This window comes from Morchella importuna, assembly GCF_003444635.1.
Source record: "Morchella importuna strain M04M26 chromosome Unknown Morimp01GS003, whole genome shotgun sequence".
NCBI classification, from domain to species: Eukaryota; Fungi; Ascomycota; class Pezizomycetes; order Pezizales; family Morchellaceae; genus Morchella; species Morchella importuna.
The window spans coordinates 1,072,913-1,090,546 of record NW_025763400.1 but is presented as its reverse complement, the minus strand read 5'-3'; the positions used below and the strand labels follow the sequence as shown (position 1 = coordinate 1,090,546).

General features: G+C 45.1%; 2 protein-coding genes across 2 annotated transcripts; one reads left to right on the top strand and one right to left on the bottom strand.

Moving 5' to 3' along the window:
• Positions 1-7,868: 7,868 nt before the first annotated feature.
• LAJ45_01789 (uncharacterized protein) lies at positions 7,869-8,471 on the bottom strand (the record flags this gene model as incomplete). The annotated part of the gene is made up of 1 exon (XM_046111382.1): positions 7,869-8,471. One exon carries the CDS (start codon positions 8,469-8,471, stop codon positions 7,869-7,871), a length of 603 nt encoding a protein of 200 aa, XP_045975326.1.
• Positions 8,472-16,020: 7,549 nt separating this feature from the next.
• Positions 16,021-16,612, top strand: LAJ45_01788 (uncharacterized protein; the record flags this gene model as incomplete). The annotated part of the gene is made up of 3 exons (XM_046111381.1): positions 16,021-16,168; positions 16,403-16,530; positions 16,586-16,612. 3 exons carry the CDS (start codon positions 16,021-16,023, stop codon positions 16,610-16,612), a joined length of 303 nt encoding a protein of 100 aa, XP_045975325.1.
• Positions 16,613-17,634: the final 1,022 nt, after the last annotated feature.

The following is a 17,634-nucleotide window of genomic DNA, read 5'->3' as shown; positions in this document are numbered from 1 at the left end:
GCAATAATGCCTCCTATCCATCTACGACGAAAACTATATGATTCACCATCCCCGTTTCTGCGATGATTTCGAGTTCAAATGAGAACTCTGAACCGTCGGGACTCATTTCAGTTACCAAAGCTACACTTTTAACCCAAATAGAGACGTACTCAGCGCAGTAGCACAAGCTATCTTTTCAGCTTTGGCCGTCGACCGTATTCATTAATCGTTCACCACAGAGATCTGAAAAGAAGCAACCCTAGCCCATATGTGATGCCTTCGTACTGCCATTAATTCCGACAATAGCTGATAAAAGGGAGTCATGGATTCGCTGCATGCTGCACACTGGACATTTATTCCGAAAAGACGTAGCTTAGAGTACTATGTATGTAGGTACACACATATCTGCAGTGCTCTCGTCACCACATACAAAGTGCAATTTGTATATGCACATGCAGCCACCGTTATGTCAATTACATCAGCTGACCAGCTGGCCCGAAAGGGCTGACCTAACGAGCTCCTCAACTACTCAGTGAGCTAACCAAGCATGCGAAAGGATTAGCTCAAGATAACACGTAAATACTTCACCGAGTTGCGTGGGTTAGGGTTGGACGTAAAACACGGTAGTCGATCGGGTTCTTATTAGCTTCTAGAAGGAGTCATCAAGCCCCAAAGCGAAGTGCAGCGCCGTATCTTACTCCCTAAAGTGAATAACCCGACTGCTTTCTGGTTAGTCATTTTTACTGCGGGATTATAGCCAATGATCAAATATCCACCAATGCTTCCTGCCCCCCTGTCTATGATATGCATAAATATCAGGAATAACTTCACCAGTAGCAGATCGATTATGCATTTGGAATATCTGGATTAGCCACCCTTCAATTGGAAGGGAGGAGAATACTCGAAGGAGAAGCTAATCGAAGCCACTTAGGCCTATCGAATACTAGATCAATTTCAAACAACGACAGGAACGTCCGACTCATTCGATATCGAGAGTGCATATAAGGCTGATTTTCATGAAAATATCTCACCGCACCTTTCAGTAGTATTGGGCGCCCCTTTGTTGGCTTTTTTGTCATGATATTGAAAGAATTATTTTCGGGAATATACATACCCCTAACCCTAGATAGCTATCCAGGTTTCTCCTGCTGCCAGAAATAAATCAAGATTCTGTATGTCTTGGAAGCTTAAAATTCTGCGGCTTTCCAGCCAAGACAAGTCTAAGGCCAGATATGATTCGTGTACTAATGAGATAGATAGGTGCGGTTGCAAAAAAAGCTGCGGTATCTAAACCTGCGACCGGTCCAATCCTCAACGGATAGATCGAAGCCGTAAAAACGATAACCGTCATTAATAATGGCGACGCTCAGGGACAAAGTGTACCTCACTTGATAAACCAAAAATGTTGTGAACACGAACACATAATTTGAACGAGGATATGTGCCTTTTCCCACTCGTACGACTTAGATTCCCTAGGGCAGAAATTTCGATGATTATCATATCAGCCAATAGAAACTATCCAAAATAAAGACATCAATTCAAGGAGGGAAAAAGACACTCATCTCGAAGAAGGCTTGGAAGTGCTATTCATGGTGGAGGCGAGGATGGGATGAACCAGAGCTGGGGCATTGCTCCGATCTAGACATCGATTGTCCTTAATCATGGTTAATCCGATATATTTCGTGTTTACGACTAGAATAAGGGTATAGATACAAATGAAGTTACGTTAAACCCTGCTAGATCTTCCCTTAATTGGCCTATTGGTGGGTGATCGCAAATTCGAACCTATAAAACATCATGGCGATGCTTCGGAACAAAGCCCCTCCGGAAAAGCTGTGAAAACGAACACGTAGCTTGAGCGAGTTTATATGCCCTTTCGTCTTTTCTTTTCTTTTCTTTTCTAGACATAGGTAGAGGATCACAATTGTTGCTCTACCAATCAGCAGGGTTCCCCAAAGTCAAGGCCAAGGTAGTAGTTTGAATAAAACATCAGTCATCAAGTGCAATAACTGCGTTAAAGTGAGGCGAAGATGGGATGAGATAGAGTACGTTACGTTAGGGGACATTTTCAAGACAAAGAGGGATGAAGGAGGGTGGGAGGGAGGGAGCAAGTCATTAGCACTGTTTTGAACCACGGGCAACTCGCATGAGTCTGAACTGCACTCGACACCTTTTCTCCACACTCGCTCATCTGGTGACGGTGGATCCTTTCTGATGGCTGTGTTTGCAGTAATTTGGCCTTGGCGTTACAAGGTCAACTCTACTATTGGTCTCGAATCCCCAACCACTATCATATCAGACAGGATCCTCCTTCACCCCATGAGCAAGTGTACATTCGACAACTCCGTTATCAATTCATCAACTAACTATAACAGGCCAAAATTACATTACGAATTCACCCTCCGACTCAGCCTCCACAGGACGTGTGCACTTCCCTTTTCATAGACCCATCGCCTTGTTTGTGCCTGCTGGTTAGTATGGGAATAACATACGACATTAATCTTCCACACAAAATCTAATCCTGACCCCTCAAATGGCAAAGCTTGTATGCTATCCTTCCCCCACCCGGTACATGTAACTAAATTATACAATGTAGGTACAGATGGGAGTTTACAAATAATCCCTGAGGGTGAGGCGCAGTCAGTACCTACATCTTTCTCTCGGGCCAGCGCAGCCTATCATATCATGGCCTCATGCCTTACACTCGCCCCACGTACACTCAAATAAGCATATAGGCTGATTGTATGTACATAGCTACCCCCTTCTAGAAGTCTACTTTGGTTGGTGTTAGGCACAAAATAATCCCTCCAAGGCGGGATTGGTTGCAGGAATATTGAAAAGAAAACACGGACCATGGCCACACATAGGATTAGATGTTTCAAATTAATAACGTGGGCACTCATAGAGAGAAATACTTTAAACCCCCGGCCCTTCAAACCGTGCCGGAAAATGGCTATACCAAAAGAAGACCTAAACAGAAACCCTAACCCTTATTACTAACTCCATGTATCCCACAAAGAGGATTACGACAACTGATGAGCCCAGCCACAAAGCCTGGAGACATTTTTATAAACTCCAGTTACAATATTCTCATCAAGGTATAACCTTGGGTGTCAGCACGATAGGTAAAGGTCCTGAGCTTGGATCACGCCTTGCTAGCTACTAGGGTCTTGCACTCAGTCTGTAGGCTTGACTTAACCACGGTCACCAAACTCGCAACCGGGATACGCACCGGTTCCATTTCTACGGTCCCGGAGTAGAGGTATAATTCAACCGAGTATGAGCATATCTTTCCGGAAACCCTTCGCCGCTCTGTCTGCCTTGTAGTCTACCTCGGGCCCCTGCCAGAAAGAGGAACTAGTACACAGTTTCACGAGAAGAATCCTCTAATATCAAAAATGTTTGATTGACCTACATAGACCCATCTACATGTAGCTCGCTTTGAGTCGTTGGAGGTACGTAAGGTAAGCAGTAGCAATGTGTGGACTCTCCGTGATCCTAGGTAAGGGTTACATATGCTTTATGCTATTGCCATTTGTACAGGATACGTCGTGGTTGTTACCTCTAGCTTTATGCAGACCAGAGGCCCTAAAAACCAAATTAGATGGAATACCATTGCTCTTGACCTTATCACCAACCCGATCAGTCGTTCATCATTTGCCACTTACTTTAAGAAGTACCTTGGGCTAATAAATTTAACATTGAATTGAGCAATTATATATTTTTCCTTTATAGCAGTTCTACCTTGATATCTAACAAACCTCTTTGTCAATGCGGTGCGTAACGTGCCACAGGCGGTAAAGGGGAGCACTGGTTTTACAAAGGAAGTGTGACAAATCTAGATCCTTTGAGTATTACTTGGAGCGGAGAGGGGTTTACAGAGTGAGTGTTAGATGTATGAGATTGGATTGATGTACAAGGGGGTCTGTCCGGCCGGGTTTATCTCCATACACCCTGGGGTCTACCGAGATCGAATGAGGACTGGTGGGTAGCTGGGAGGAGTAGAAGCCGGAGGAAGAACGTGAGCTACATACACTCTCAGGCTAGACTTGCAACGAAGTGGGATAGTCGAAAGGAAATCCTCAGGCTCCAACGTTTTTACAGAGAAACCAGAGAACCCTGGAATAAACCAAACCGGATGCATAACAACCTAACAACAGCTTTATCTGCGCACACCCCATTAACTTATCCGTAAACTCCTACCAAGCACACACGACCAAGAAGCAGAAAAAAGCTATACAATTGTCGGAGAAACCCAGAAAAGTTTCCTTTTACATAAAAGCCCCAAAGAAAAACGGAACCCCCTTGGCTTTCCTTAGTTTGGTTTACAAGGCTACTACTAGCGCTTTCACGAGGCGAAAACTATATCGGTCGGCCCCGACGTATTTCCTACGCCTTGGACGGATATCTGCCTTGGACTCCTCCCCCAAAGCAAATTCCTTCGGTTACATGCTTCATCATATCTTCTTCTCTTATAAAGGTACAGGAGATACCAAGGGCTTGGGAGACCCCAACTTTCTGCAAGCCACAAACGAGTGATAGCGCATGATGGTCGGTAAACCTAGGCATAAGATGTCGGGGCGAACTGTTTCAGGTTGTATTTGGTGTTTGGCCTCTTGCTATTAACCGGTCGGTTAGAATTCTTCTTTGTTTAACTTACAATTGCGCCTTAGAGCCAAATACATGTGATATAGTACCGAGCATGATCTGTAGAGAAGGGAGCACTTTACTCAGCGTAGTAGTAAAGCTACAGACATTTACATGTACCTACCCTAACCCTAAAACATCGAACCGCTCTGTCGGGACGCCCCTAAGCCACCTCCCTAAGAAAAACACGGCTTACATCATACACAGATTGGAAAAGCGGAGAGACCTCCGCTCGATATCTCAAGCGTTGTCTTTCGCACGCAAAAAGGATAAATCACGAGAAACATGTAGAGTGGTAGAAGTAGGTACTTGCTTGCGATCTATATGTAGTTGGCGTCCATTAACCCATGCCATGGGATCTAATCTAGTTAATGAAGGATTGTTAGAAGATCCATGCCTTCGAAGTAACATGGTTGGCCATGGGCTAAGGTATAATCCAATCCTCTCCTTCCGCCATATTGCTCGCGTGCTATCGAGGAATAAATTAGAAGAGCCCTCTTTGGGAGAGTCTAAAGAGAATTGGACGATATATGAGGATGGTATATGAGGTTATGACAAAGCAAAGTTGGGCTTGTGTCGCATGGGTGTAAAGTAGGTAACATTTAGGTTACCCCTCTAATCATAAACCTCTCTGATCTTAGATGCCGTTTCACCTCTAACTTTATGTAGCCTATTTCGAGAGCTTTGGTTGACGTCCATCTATATTACAAGCATTGTTTATCGGGCGGGATCGTGCGTTCCGTTGCTCTCATACTACCTACATCATTCACATCGGCGACTCCAGCCAATGCAAGCTCACTCGATTACAGAATGTGCAGACGAGCTGCTTGATGTTATTCCAAGACATTTGGCTACCCCCACCCCTCCCCCTTACCCAGTGGACTGGGGTTGTCCCAACACCCGAGTGACATCTCATGATAAGCTAGCAGGGCGCCTTCTCGCTAAGGTGCGATAAATTTAGAAACCGCTTGTGTTACCTCACGCCACATTCACAAAACCCAAAATACATACATCCCATCAGAGAAGGGAAAGAAAAAAAAACGGTTTTTTATTATAAAACTCTGTGGCCCTTACATAGGTACTTGCTCTTATGACTTCAATGGATTTGCTCTCGAACCTCTGACCTTGCTATCTATCTGATGCAGCCACCATGATCCTGGGAGATCATGTAGCCAAACCAATGGTAGGTAAGAAAGACCTATAAGCTAACCACATCTTACTCGTTTGTTTTTGTTCAATTGATTGATTGATAACACCAGTGTCATGAATGCATGTATTTTTTGCAACTGACTTTCAGCTGTTCCAAGTACCTACATGTACACAAGAAGATCAGACAAAGACAAAGACCTTGCTAAGCTAGCTACAATGTCTAATTCAAGGGCCTCACCTTTGGCCTCTTCCCCCCTTTGTAAATTCGCCGACATCCCTCCGATAGGTATAGCGAATTTGGTATAGGAATAGGTCTCACCCCCGGAACAGTCGGCCGATGCCCGACTCCCGAACCAACCTCTTCGGCCCGCCTCCGGGGTTTGTTTGAGTTGATTAATCACGCAGCTCACGTGCATCCCTTCTCAACATAACAATAGACGCACCAAGGGTCATTGATTTGCGAACATGACAACATTAGCCGCGATTGGACCAACGCAAATTATTAATGCGATACCCTTTCTCTATTGACTCATTGAGAGAAAAGAATCCCTGCAACACTTTAAAAAAGCCTTTTTTTTTTCTTGTGGTTGCTATCCTTGGATCAGGGAAGTGGGGGCTGAAAGAAGGAAAAAAAGTTCGAACCGAGAGATGCAGAAGCGTTTATTTAGAACATGCCACCTGCGGGTGTGGGATCTTGTATGGGGGGGATCGGAATGGAATGTTCGCCCTCTGCGAACTTCATCAGGTTCGATGGGATTATGACGAATGGACCACATGGACGTCCGCCACGCCTAAAGGATAGGACGCCTTGCACTTGCGAATTGTCACAATGAGTGTAGGTACAAGGCTCTGGGATTAAGTGAGTGAACGGATCCTCACCAGTCAACACCCCATCTAGTTCACTCACTTAATGCCAGAGCCTTGTATGTATGCAGGTAACGGATCCTGAGGTGTCATATGGGGAGGAGGATCTAACAGCAGTTTCTATCATTAGAACAGCACGTAGAAATCCCCACAAAACAGTTGATTAACCCGCACCTCTTCCAATCAGGAATCACCGGCAAATTTTACCTACAATAGAGCAGATGGAATCTATATTTGTGAATCCCCCCCACCCCTCCCCCCTTAGAGATTGAGAGAGAGAAGAAAAAAAGAAGCATAGGTATTAGGTTTGATATTTCAAAAAAATTCCTGTGGAATTATCTTTTTTCTTTTCCTTTGCTAACCAAAGTATTCCAACCCGGACCAATGATGAGACGAAAAAGTTTTGAACCCCCATATGTATACAAAAAAAAAAAAAAAAAAAAAAAAAAAAAAAAAACATTGAACGCCACTTCCCAAAATATACATTAAGTAAAAGTGAAAAATAAAAAAATAAAAATAAAATTCATAAACTCCGTTATACCCCCAGGTAAACCGTCCAAACATAAGAAATCGATTAAGAAATAAAATAAAACCCCTAGGATATCTAACCATAGAAAATGCACAACTAATAAAAAGGGAAATATTAAAGAGTAGAGAGAATTGCAACAAAAGAGATAAACTCAGACAGTGAGGTGAGAATGAATGCTTTGGTTTCAAGGAGCGAGCATGAGTGAGGGGAAATATGTAGAATGCCGCTTTCAGGGCTAGAAAGTGAGTAAAGGACCTAGGGAGGAGTGACGAAAGGAAAGAGTGGTGATTTGACAAAATCGGGCTAAATTGTCGGCAACGCCGAAGATCTGAGGCGTGCACCCGCAAAAGTTGGTAATGATTCGACTATTCGACCACACAGGATCGTGCGGAGGAAAGCAAAACCAACGGGTATGCGCCAAGCGGCGGTACCTTAAGTGTGGAAGTGTGACACAGGTACTGATTGTCACACACAAAAAGGCGAAGATGTGTGCGGGGGGCTGTGTCATAAGAAAGAAAGTTGCGACTGTTTCCGCGGAGACCAATCCATCCGCTCAAGTAACCCTTCCATCGCCGTTTCTGTTGTACAGGCCTATCCGTGCCTCACCCTTCTCTTAAACCTTCGGAACCAATCAATGCCTTTAATTCCTTCCTATTTTTTTTCTTTTTCTTGATTTTCTTATGCAGCGACCATGTATGTTCTACATCGTCGCACAGTTCATGTGCATTGGTGAGTATTCGACTTTACGGCCATCTGCGGTGTACCAGGTCTCGAATGTGTACTCTTCTGGAGATTTTCGCGCGGAACTTCTTCTTCGGTAATGTGACTGGTGGGACGATGATGATGATGATGCTGTGGACCTTCCAGCAACCATGTTTGGTGATGGCCCGTAAAACGCCGATGCGGGGGGGTATCCTGAATACTTTTGGGCGGAGCCGCCATCATTAGCGGGGGGTAATGATGGCTGCTGTTGTTGGTATTGCTGCTGCTGCTGCTGATACCGATTGTAATTGTAGACCTGATATGAATCCTGACTCGGCGATAATGGCTGCAGATATGTACTTGTGTTTGCAGGAGATGAAACTTGCGGAGGAACATATCCATAACCATATGAAACCTCGTTTGAGGATGGCGAGTAATGACTATAAGGATCGTAGCTGAACTCTTGAGTGTTTGGTGAGGGTGATGATGGTTGAGTGTATGTGTAAGAAGTCTGCAGCTGCTCAATCTTGGGCGAGAAACCCCCGCTGCTACTAGGGTTGTTGCTGGAGTGCTTACTGGGGAGTTGCACCCTGGTGAGCATGCGCAAGAAGAGAGCGACGAGCGTTGAGATAGTGGAGAAGAGCAGTAGTCCATTGTGAGACGGCGAATTTCAGTAATTCTGGGATGTATGGGAGGCGTCAGATTGTTAAATAATTCAACAGAGACGTTGGTAGTTGGAGATGGTGGGTCTGTCTGGGGAACGTGCTAACGCGGCCCAGGAGGCTACCGGTGCCCTAATATATTCTTAACTGAACTTCTCGAAGGAGTCACAAAAGAGGGTGTATGTATGTATGTATGTATGGACAGGGCCTTGGCAAACGAGTGAGAGAGAGTGGTACATAAGGTACATGTAGGGTAGGCAGGTAATAGGTATGGATGAATTGAATGTGGGCAGCTGGTTCTGCACATAATTAATTTCTGGAAGTAACGTAGGATATTTACCAAATTGATTCGGACTTGGCCGTTTTCTGGGTTATTTTGGTTACTGGGACCTCGAGTCCTGTTTGAAATGTTCCCTATCCAGGTCCCCAGTTACTCGAACAAGGGAAAGAATTGGAGAGGGCAAAAGGGACGGGGACGGGTAGAGAGAATAGTGGAATAGTGCAGTGAACTGCGAACTGTGAGTTACTGTGAGTGAGTGAGAGCTAACTACTGTAAACTGAACTGCACGGGCCTATCTCTTACTTTACTTTTACCTATGTATCCTCTAATTACATAACTCACCCCCCTTCTTGCTTAAGCTGCCGGGCCCTAACCACTCTGGTCACCTTCCTCGGTCGACTCTAGCAGCTTTCTTGGCCGACCACCCCCCCCCCCCCAGGCTTAAGCTGACGTCGGACCCTTGACCGAAGAGTGCAAATGCAGATCATCAACTCTCTCTGGACTCTCTCTGGACCCTCTCTAAAGACAAACCATCACCCACCACTCACCACAGCCTTTCAAGGCATTTCCTCACATTTTTGATGATGGCTGTTTGCTAAGTGCCTTGCCTGTTGGGGCCATGGTTGGCGAAGCATGGGTTGATCCCCACATGGCAGTTGAGCTTAAATGACTTTATGTGACTTGATTTCCAGCATGGAAGTACTCCTCCACCATAACCACCAAACAAACCACCCCCCCTCCCCCCTTCCGAAGATTTGGTTTTGTGCTTCGCCTCAATTCCTGGTAGATATCACCCTCTGGGTCTGAGGGGGGGGGGGGGGGCTATCGTTATCGACTGGCTATATGAAACGCAACGTGTGTGCGTGTGTACCTACATGTACTTACGTCTCCATCCTCCAATGCGCCGTCGGCGGACGGCCTTCCGCCTTTTTAACGGTATTCTAGAATCAGAAATCTGGTCTTTATTGCTTGGGCGTATCATACTATCTTAAAGATGAGTGTCTTGACTACCCCCTAATTAATCCCACGATGACCAATAGAATCGATATCCAGACTAAGCGTATATTGTAGCAGGAGCTTCACGAAAGTAAGCAAACTCAGGCGTGTCATGTTCCTACCCCCTCTCCTAGTTCTTCCGCCCCCAAAGGATTTTGACGGCGGACATGGCCCTCCAAATCCTACGTTGTTGCCGTTGATTCATGGAGCTGAATTTCTTATTATGGGTAGGTTCCTCCGAGATTGCATGCCTGGGAACCACTCGCATCCCGCGAAAGGCCCTTTTTTGAGGAAAAGAAAAGAAGAATGGGAAAGAAATTCCCATCCACGAGTAGATTCGGGTGGTTCTTTAACTTCTCATGCTGGTTTCGTTGTTTCAAAGAAACTCTTGTGCCTGCGCCAGTAACCATGTATCGGATCGATTCCAGCTTGCGTTTCGGCGGCCGAACTCCGGTTATCGGGCGCGGGGTGCTCGGCCCCGGTGGGACGAAGATTAAACTCCGATTTTCAAGGGGACTAGCTAGGCAGAATTACTCATCAGCCTTCCTACGTACGCATCACTGCCTACTACTACCATGATATTAGTTGATAGAGCGTGGCTTTCATAATGGGACTTTGTTTGTGACTTGTTACAACTGCCACACACAAAGGGAACTTGCACGTCTGAGCCCACAACGCTGATCAAGCTAATGATTGGGTTGCGGCAACCTAATATGACTCTCCCCTCCATTGGCATTTGGAATTATGCCTTTGTTCTAGCTCTTAAGGTCCTCCTATTTAGGGGCACAACAGTGGTCCCCCTCTACAAAAATAGCCTTTTAAACTAGCTATCATCTCATAAAGCTGCATGCTAACAAACATATGATAGATGATAACAACGTCACTGGTTTCACTTCACAGTCCACAGTATTATAAATGGAAACTTTACGCCCTGCCTGCGATCGGCAATGGGCTTTGAGAGAGGGGAGTCAGTCGGCCACCCCGATGATCATCACTAAGTGCGACTATCTATATCAAAGATCGTGGCAGAACTTTATCCAAACGCGATCAGATTCACGGCCCTAAACTGTTTCAAGCACACCAGTGGTACAAGATAATGGTTCCTTCAGCCAACTCGGTGTTTAGTCTGACGTGTTTGGATACGTCGAGTGTGCTTGTGTACCCTACTGGTGTCACTCGACTTCTTCGAAGAACTTTCCATTCCCAGGTACAGGTACAGGAAAAAGGCTTCGCGGAAACTTTAAATATAGTATCTTCCTACCAGTGCCTGGTTGACAGGCTACCTGCCTATCTTTCTATTTGCTTGTATACCATACATACCCCCGCCACGGGAAAAAAAAAGATATAACATTCCGGTTGCTCATAGAATGAAACACCAGGCTGCATCCTAAGTGGGTTACCAGGGGCCGCCGACGCTAAAGCAAGGAAATTCTTCCCCCAGGTCACAATAGACGGGCTTGAAACTCGGTTGATTGGACCGAAATTCCAGGTCATTTCAACAACCTAGACGTGATTCCTTGCAGTTATTCAGCCCGCGGATCATGTGGTCATATGGAGATCGCCTTGCCTGCCTTACACATGTCAATAATATGCTGGTCGTTTTTGAATAACTCTAGAGAGTGCTTAGCATGTTTTATTGGAGAGGGTCACTTTACCGCCGATCTACATATGTAATCATCAATTATCACTCGAAACAAGGAAAGGCGGTTTTTCGTGCCTAATGAATGAAAATCAAGTTTGACCAGTGTCACGATAGGGTTTTAAGGTGGAGCAATTATTTTTAGGATTGTTAAGACGTGCAGAACGGGCTCAGCCTGGGGCCTGGGCCCATTATCGGAGCCTAGACATTTTGGTCACGTGAAGCTCTGGGATGCCTAAGACCGTTACTCAAGCAATCTTTCATATCATCGAAAACATTTTAGAAAGTTTCTAACCTATTAGCACCCCGATTAGGAATATCTAATACTAGTGGTGTCTAGAATCAAAGGTCTTGTGGTTAGCATTAACGTTAAAACGTTAATGTTAAAATTCAGTCGGAATCATTTAAGCCTTTCCCCTACCAATTAATCTGCCTAAAGCTAATCTCCCATACTCTCTTACTACATAGGTTTCTACTAGCGAGTTACACCTGCCAGCATTCAACTTAATTTCCCATCGATCGACCAGTCATTCCACTTCTAGAAAAACTTGTTGGGAGAGAAAGCCTATGGACAAACTGCTTAGCTGGAACACTTCTCGGTTGGGAGATCGAAATATCTTCCCATGAGCTACAAGGGGGTACAAGTCTCGCCAAAGAAAAGCTTCTTAGGCAAGTTTGAGTTCATTGCCAACGATTAACTTTCTCCAGGCAGGCTAGGTTCTTTTGACTGTATTTAGTGGCCTTTGCCTGTTACAACCGTTCTCTAAATATAGGGCCACGGTCGCTTAATATTCAGCTGAACTTGACTATGTTCCTAGGATCGAGAACTATGTTTCCTTTTTACAGATATCTGGATCCTATCAAGTTCACCAGGACCGCTAGCGAAAGGCGAGACCCAACCGGCACAAAACAGCCCAACATTCTGCAGCTGCACAGGCAAAAAAGGCGCAGATGATAAAGTACTGACGATGGTGTTAGCTAGGACAGTCATTTTCGATGTGGCATGGCTCTTCTACTCTAAAGATATATATCTACCAAGAGGCCAGTATGTCAGTTCTTTTGTTGAGTCCTTTCATTCGGAGAAGCTTAAGCCCATGCCCGGTTTTACGCCTTATTCCCGCTACGACCGGTTACGTTCGAATGACCAAAGACCTCCATGACCGGCACGAAAACCAGAATGGTCTTTTAAGTAGATCGAATAGACCCTGCAAGGACTGCTCCTTTGCTTCTGCCTAATCAGCGAAGGGGATCACTCATTACCTGGTTTTCTAATGCGTTGTCTAAGTCTACTTACTTATGTATCTACATCGTACCGCTGGACCAGTTATACTCGAGCTCAGGATGTCTATTTCCCAGTATCAGTGTCCATTATCGCAATCTTCACGCCACTTTTTTCATTACCGTTGATCGTGGACGGTCATTTTAAAGTTATTGCCATTTTTGGCTAAAGCATGGACAAGGGTTTGTAAACCGGAAATTTAATTTCCGATGGAAAACTTTAAAAACTTTATCCCAAGCACACCGGGCCCAAATCAGGCTATTTATAAAATAAATGTCATGATAGCATCTGCAAGGAGAAACTGGGGTTTAATGCATCAATAGGCCGAAAGAAAAAAACAATGATGGACCCAGACCTTTACTGGGACATAGACCATGAGTGGGGTTCGAGTTATCGGCTTTTTCAAGACCGGCGTAAATAAGAGGAGGACTTTTATCCCGGTATGAGTACGAGCCCATGAAAGGCCTTATATAGATCATCAACTCTCGCAACTGGCAATCCAAATCGAGGCAACGATATGAGATGTGTATATCCTCTTAACCTGGTTTATAGCGACACCGAGTGATCTCATATGGACCACAAACTCTGAGTCCTGTGCGTAGCGTACTGATCGATAAACTGAATGATTCGTGAATAAGAGGCAATATATGCCGAACCAAGATTTGAGTGGCTTAGGCGTAAAAAAAAAAAAAAAAAAAAACAGGAAAATACAGTGGTATGAAGAGCCGGATGAACACACTAGGGGACGTAGTGGAAGGTGCCGGACTAAACCTGTTTCGCGAAGAAAACATAATATTACATGTTTCCTTCTGCTTCCGTTTTTGTTGTTTTTTGGGCGATTCTATGACCGTGGCGAATATACATGTATCTCTTTTTCATGCTGTAGTTTTAGAAGGCTACACGCAGCTCTCAAGTATTGAGAACACAAATGCTGTTTTTGTCGGCTCCGGCGACGTCGACTTAACTCTCGATTCCACCTCTGGAACACAATTCAGTGCTATTTCTATCATAATCCCCCAACTCATCAGTCCCCCATCAACTCCTCGCCCCCATAGCTGTCAGGCTATATATCTCTTCCCCGAATGTAGCGTTTTCAAGAAGTTGAGAGCGTTCAGGGCGAGGCTATTCCTCCTCGTGTCGCTTTTCAGGACAGGTAAGAGAATTCGAGTGACCGGCGGTGTGCCAAGCAAGTACTGGCGGAGATCTTCGCCGGATGAGGCCACCTGCTCCTTGATATCAAAACCCAGATATTGGCCATTGATAGTGAAGTAAAACCTGCCGGTATGCATGATGTATGGTTGGAAATCGAGCCTCGGGATTGGAAGCCCAGCGGTATCCAACCCTTACTAGTAAATACATATTAACGGCACTTGGCATTTTTCGATCTGGGTTCGCGAGACGTCTCCCCAAACCCCAGCAATCGTCCTTCTGGTCCAGGAGCCACATGCTCATGGCTCGGCTCCGTGATGAGATGCCCATCTCAAGTCGGCTACAAAGACATGGATATTAGAGCAGCCAGGAGTTACAGCGAGACATTCAGCAAGAGAAGGTAGGCGCGCTTGAATATTGTTTTTTGATCAATTGGCTTCATCACTACCATGGGAGCACTAATTCAGATCATCCAGCTATAATCAGTTTAATTAATATAAGCGGCGTTCTGGGAAACCTGGCTTCCGAGATAATAGATGTCATTACCGGGGCCTGAACAACAAAGAGGAACTCAATAACTCCCGCAAGCTGGTAACTTGATTGAGGAGCCTTTGCGATCGACAACTCACTCCTGAAAACAAAAAAAGTATTGGCTGCTGGGTATGAGGCGCTGTGGTTGGGGGGTGGGGTTACGAACCAACAGACAAAGATTCCCCAGACCGCGTCGTCCATTTAATAAAAAGATCATCAATCACTCTTGGAAATTTTACATAGACGACTTCCCTAGCTACTCGGACACCACCCTCACTCGGACAGTCAATGATGATTGGTGGAGAGGTACAGAAGCCACTTGAAACGTTGATCTTCTCTTTTCTACGTTAACTGTCCGAGTGAGGGGGGTGTCCGGGTGGCCAGGGAAACCGTCTAAGATACCAATAACATGGCCTGGATCTAATACTAAAATCCGAAGATATCCGGGCTACGAATTGATCGTTCTCGTCGTCTTCGTCCCCAAGGCGATGATATCCCAACGAAATAAACCCTACCGAACCATTTTTTCGATCCTACCTAGGAACTACTGTAGTTAGATTGATTAACAAGCGATAAGGGTTTCATTTTAAAGACTACGACAGCTAGATCCCCCAGTGAGCTATGAATCATGAAATATCACTCGGATATTGCGCCGGACGAAAGCCATGAAAAACATATTCGATAGAACGGATTCAAGCGTTCTATTTATCTAGTCGAAAATCTATATATTTTCCTGGATAGTTGAATGATGAAACGAAGCGCGGTCCCCTGGTGTGCAAAGACCTGCGGGAAGTGGGAAATGTGGGAAGTGAAGTAGGATGTATCCCTCTCGATCCTCGCGCACAAAGTGCAAGTGCGCAGGATTAGTGCATTTTTTCATCATCCAGGTGCGAATTCTAAGGAAGTTAGGAAAGGGGGGAAACTTTCTAACTATAAAGGTACGATATGAAGCTGGGTCGGGTCGGTTGCGATCCATCGCACAGATTTGAAACTCTTTGGTGGGAAATTGTGGTTGTAACGCGTCGTAAGTTCAGCCCACATACGCATTCTGCGGCTTTGCTCATGCTCATCGATGCATCTCTAGATTGAATTGGCCCGCTTCTAGGGTTCTAGAATGTTCTTTAGTATATATAGCTACCAATGCATTGCCGTCCCACCTCCTAGGCACCAACGACATCTAATTCGATAAGGTATCGTGATGAGACTTGGCCGACCGACGCGAAGTACTTGAGACAAGTCGAAACTTTAATTCACTTCGCGCCAGACGTGCACTAGTGGGGGCGGGGCGGATACATTTGCTCTCCCATGGATCGAAACAAGAACTAGAAATCGAACTGGAGATAGAGGAGATATACCAGTACCCGAGTTTTCATATCCCCAAGGTACTGAAAATTATAATAATGTATGCCGCTGTTATCGTTGCTAATGACTCATGCCAAGCATTAATTGGAAAAATAGCAATTATTACTCCCAGTCCGTCACGCAACGCAGAACCCAGCCTTGTAGCCTTGTCGCCTTGTTCCGTCCGCCCTGCATAGAGTGAGTGACAAACATCTACCAACTTTTGCAATTTGAAACACGCATAACTCGACTCGAAAACATGCCGTTAACAAGATGAAGTACACAGCAGTTCTCCTAGCTGCGTTGCTAATAAGACAGCGCACATCTCTTCGCCTGACTCACCAATTTACATCGAGGAAGCCCAGGGCTGGTTTATGTCGACGTGTCGCGGGGCTGAGGGCATCTCTACCCCTGACTACATGTAATGTTTGCCCTTAGAAAGCCTCCCTCCCACCGTTCTATTTGCACAGCAAGGCTGGTATATATACGAGCGATTCATTATATACTAGGCCTCCCCATTCTGTATACTCTCACTTATTTATAACGCCGCGACCCCAGCGACGCCGACTGTGCCGCTTCGACTTCAACTATTACTTGTGCTGTTTTCTAACCACCCTGTTATCTTTCCCGGATGATAAGCTTATCGGATACTAAGGGTACTTACCCCTTCTAGAATCCTCCTCAACCAGAACTAGCTGGGCGCCCCTTGAGCCTCCATGTATCCATGAGACTCTGGACTCTGGACTCTGGAACATTTATCTCGCTTTTGGAATTGGCAATGAGGTGGGATTATCCTAAGTTTTGTTAGATTGTCCAAGATTAATTAAACAAAATATAGACATATATCTGTGACGAGAATTTCTGACACAGTGAAGCACGTGAGATACTCGGCTTGCTACGGCTCTGACGTCAGTGGTTCGCAATTTTGTTTCATCCAATCTTTGTTTGACGAGCGGTTAGGCGACCCCAACCATCATCCTCATCGCTTAAACTTGAGACGAAAGCTATCTGCCAAGGTCAGTCAACAGATTTTCTCCCTCGCTCAGTCGAATATCATAACTACAATAAAAAAAATTCCATCTTTAATCATTTCTAACATTCCACATAGATTAAAAAAAAAAAATAGCGACACCAAAGTCGAAGAAAATAATTGGCTCCTGCCTAGACCTTTCTTTGAAATTCCGCCGGTTTGATTTTCTGACAGAGAGAAAGTGTTGATACCGGCTTGCAGCTTCACCATTAGGTCAATCAATCAATCAATTATATATAGCTTCACCGCGTATCACTCGGGATATCGGTATATGTTGCGGCAACTCGGGTTAGGCCCAATGATAACACCAGTCTCTTGATAGGATAATATGCAATTAGATTTCTCATCGTTCCGCAAAACTCTCTACGGCCCTACAACAATTAACGTTTCAGTCCGACCGGCCAGGTCTATATAGGGTCTTCATCCGGGAGTGCTTAGTGACAACGACTCTCAAGATGGTCACCCAAACACTCGACTGGTCGTGTCAGAGCTTGGTACGGAAGCCTGCAGTTCTTCTTCCCGCAATGTCGGACACGCACATTTGCCCCGCGGCCCGGTACTTTTGTTGGGCTATATGATATACACGAGTCAGTATACTACTTGTCGCAGAGAGAAAGCTCGGGAGTATACGGGAGCTATTCTTTTTTTTATATCACTCAAGAGAAATATTTTTTTTTCTCCATGAGAGATCACTCGCCAATCGGTTTACATGTGCCTCTGACGTTGCTAATCAGCTCGTTAGATGAGACTGCGTTTTACAACGCCGCATGCATCTAGTTGGTATGTGTATACCATCCGAAAGGAAAGGAAAGAAAAGAAAAGAGAGAGAGAAAGGATTTGAACAGCAGACAGCACTT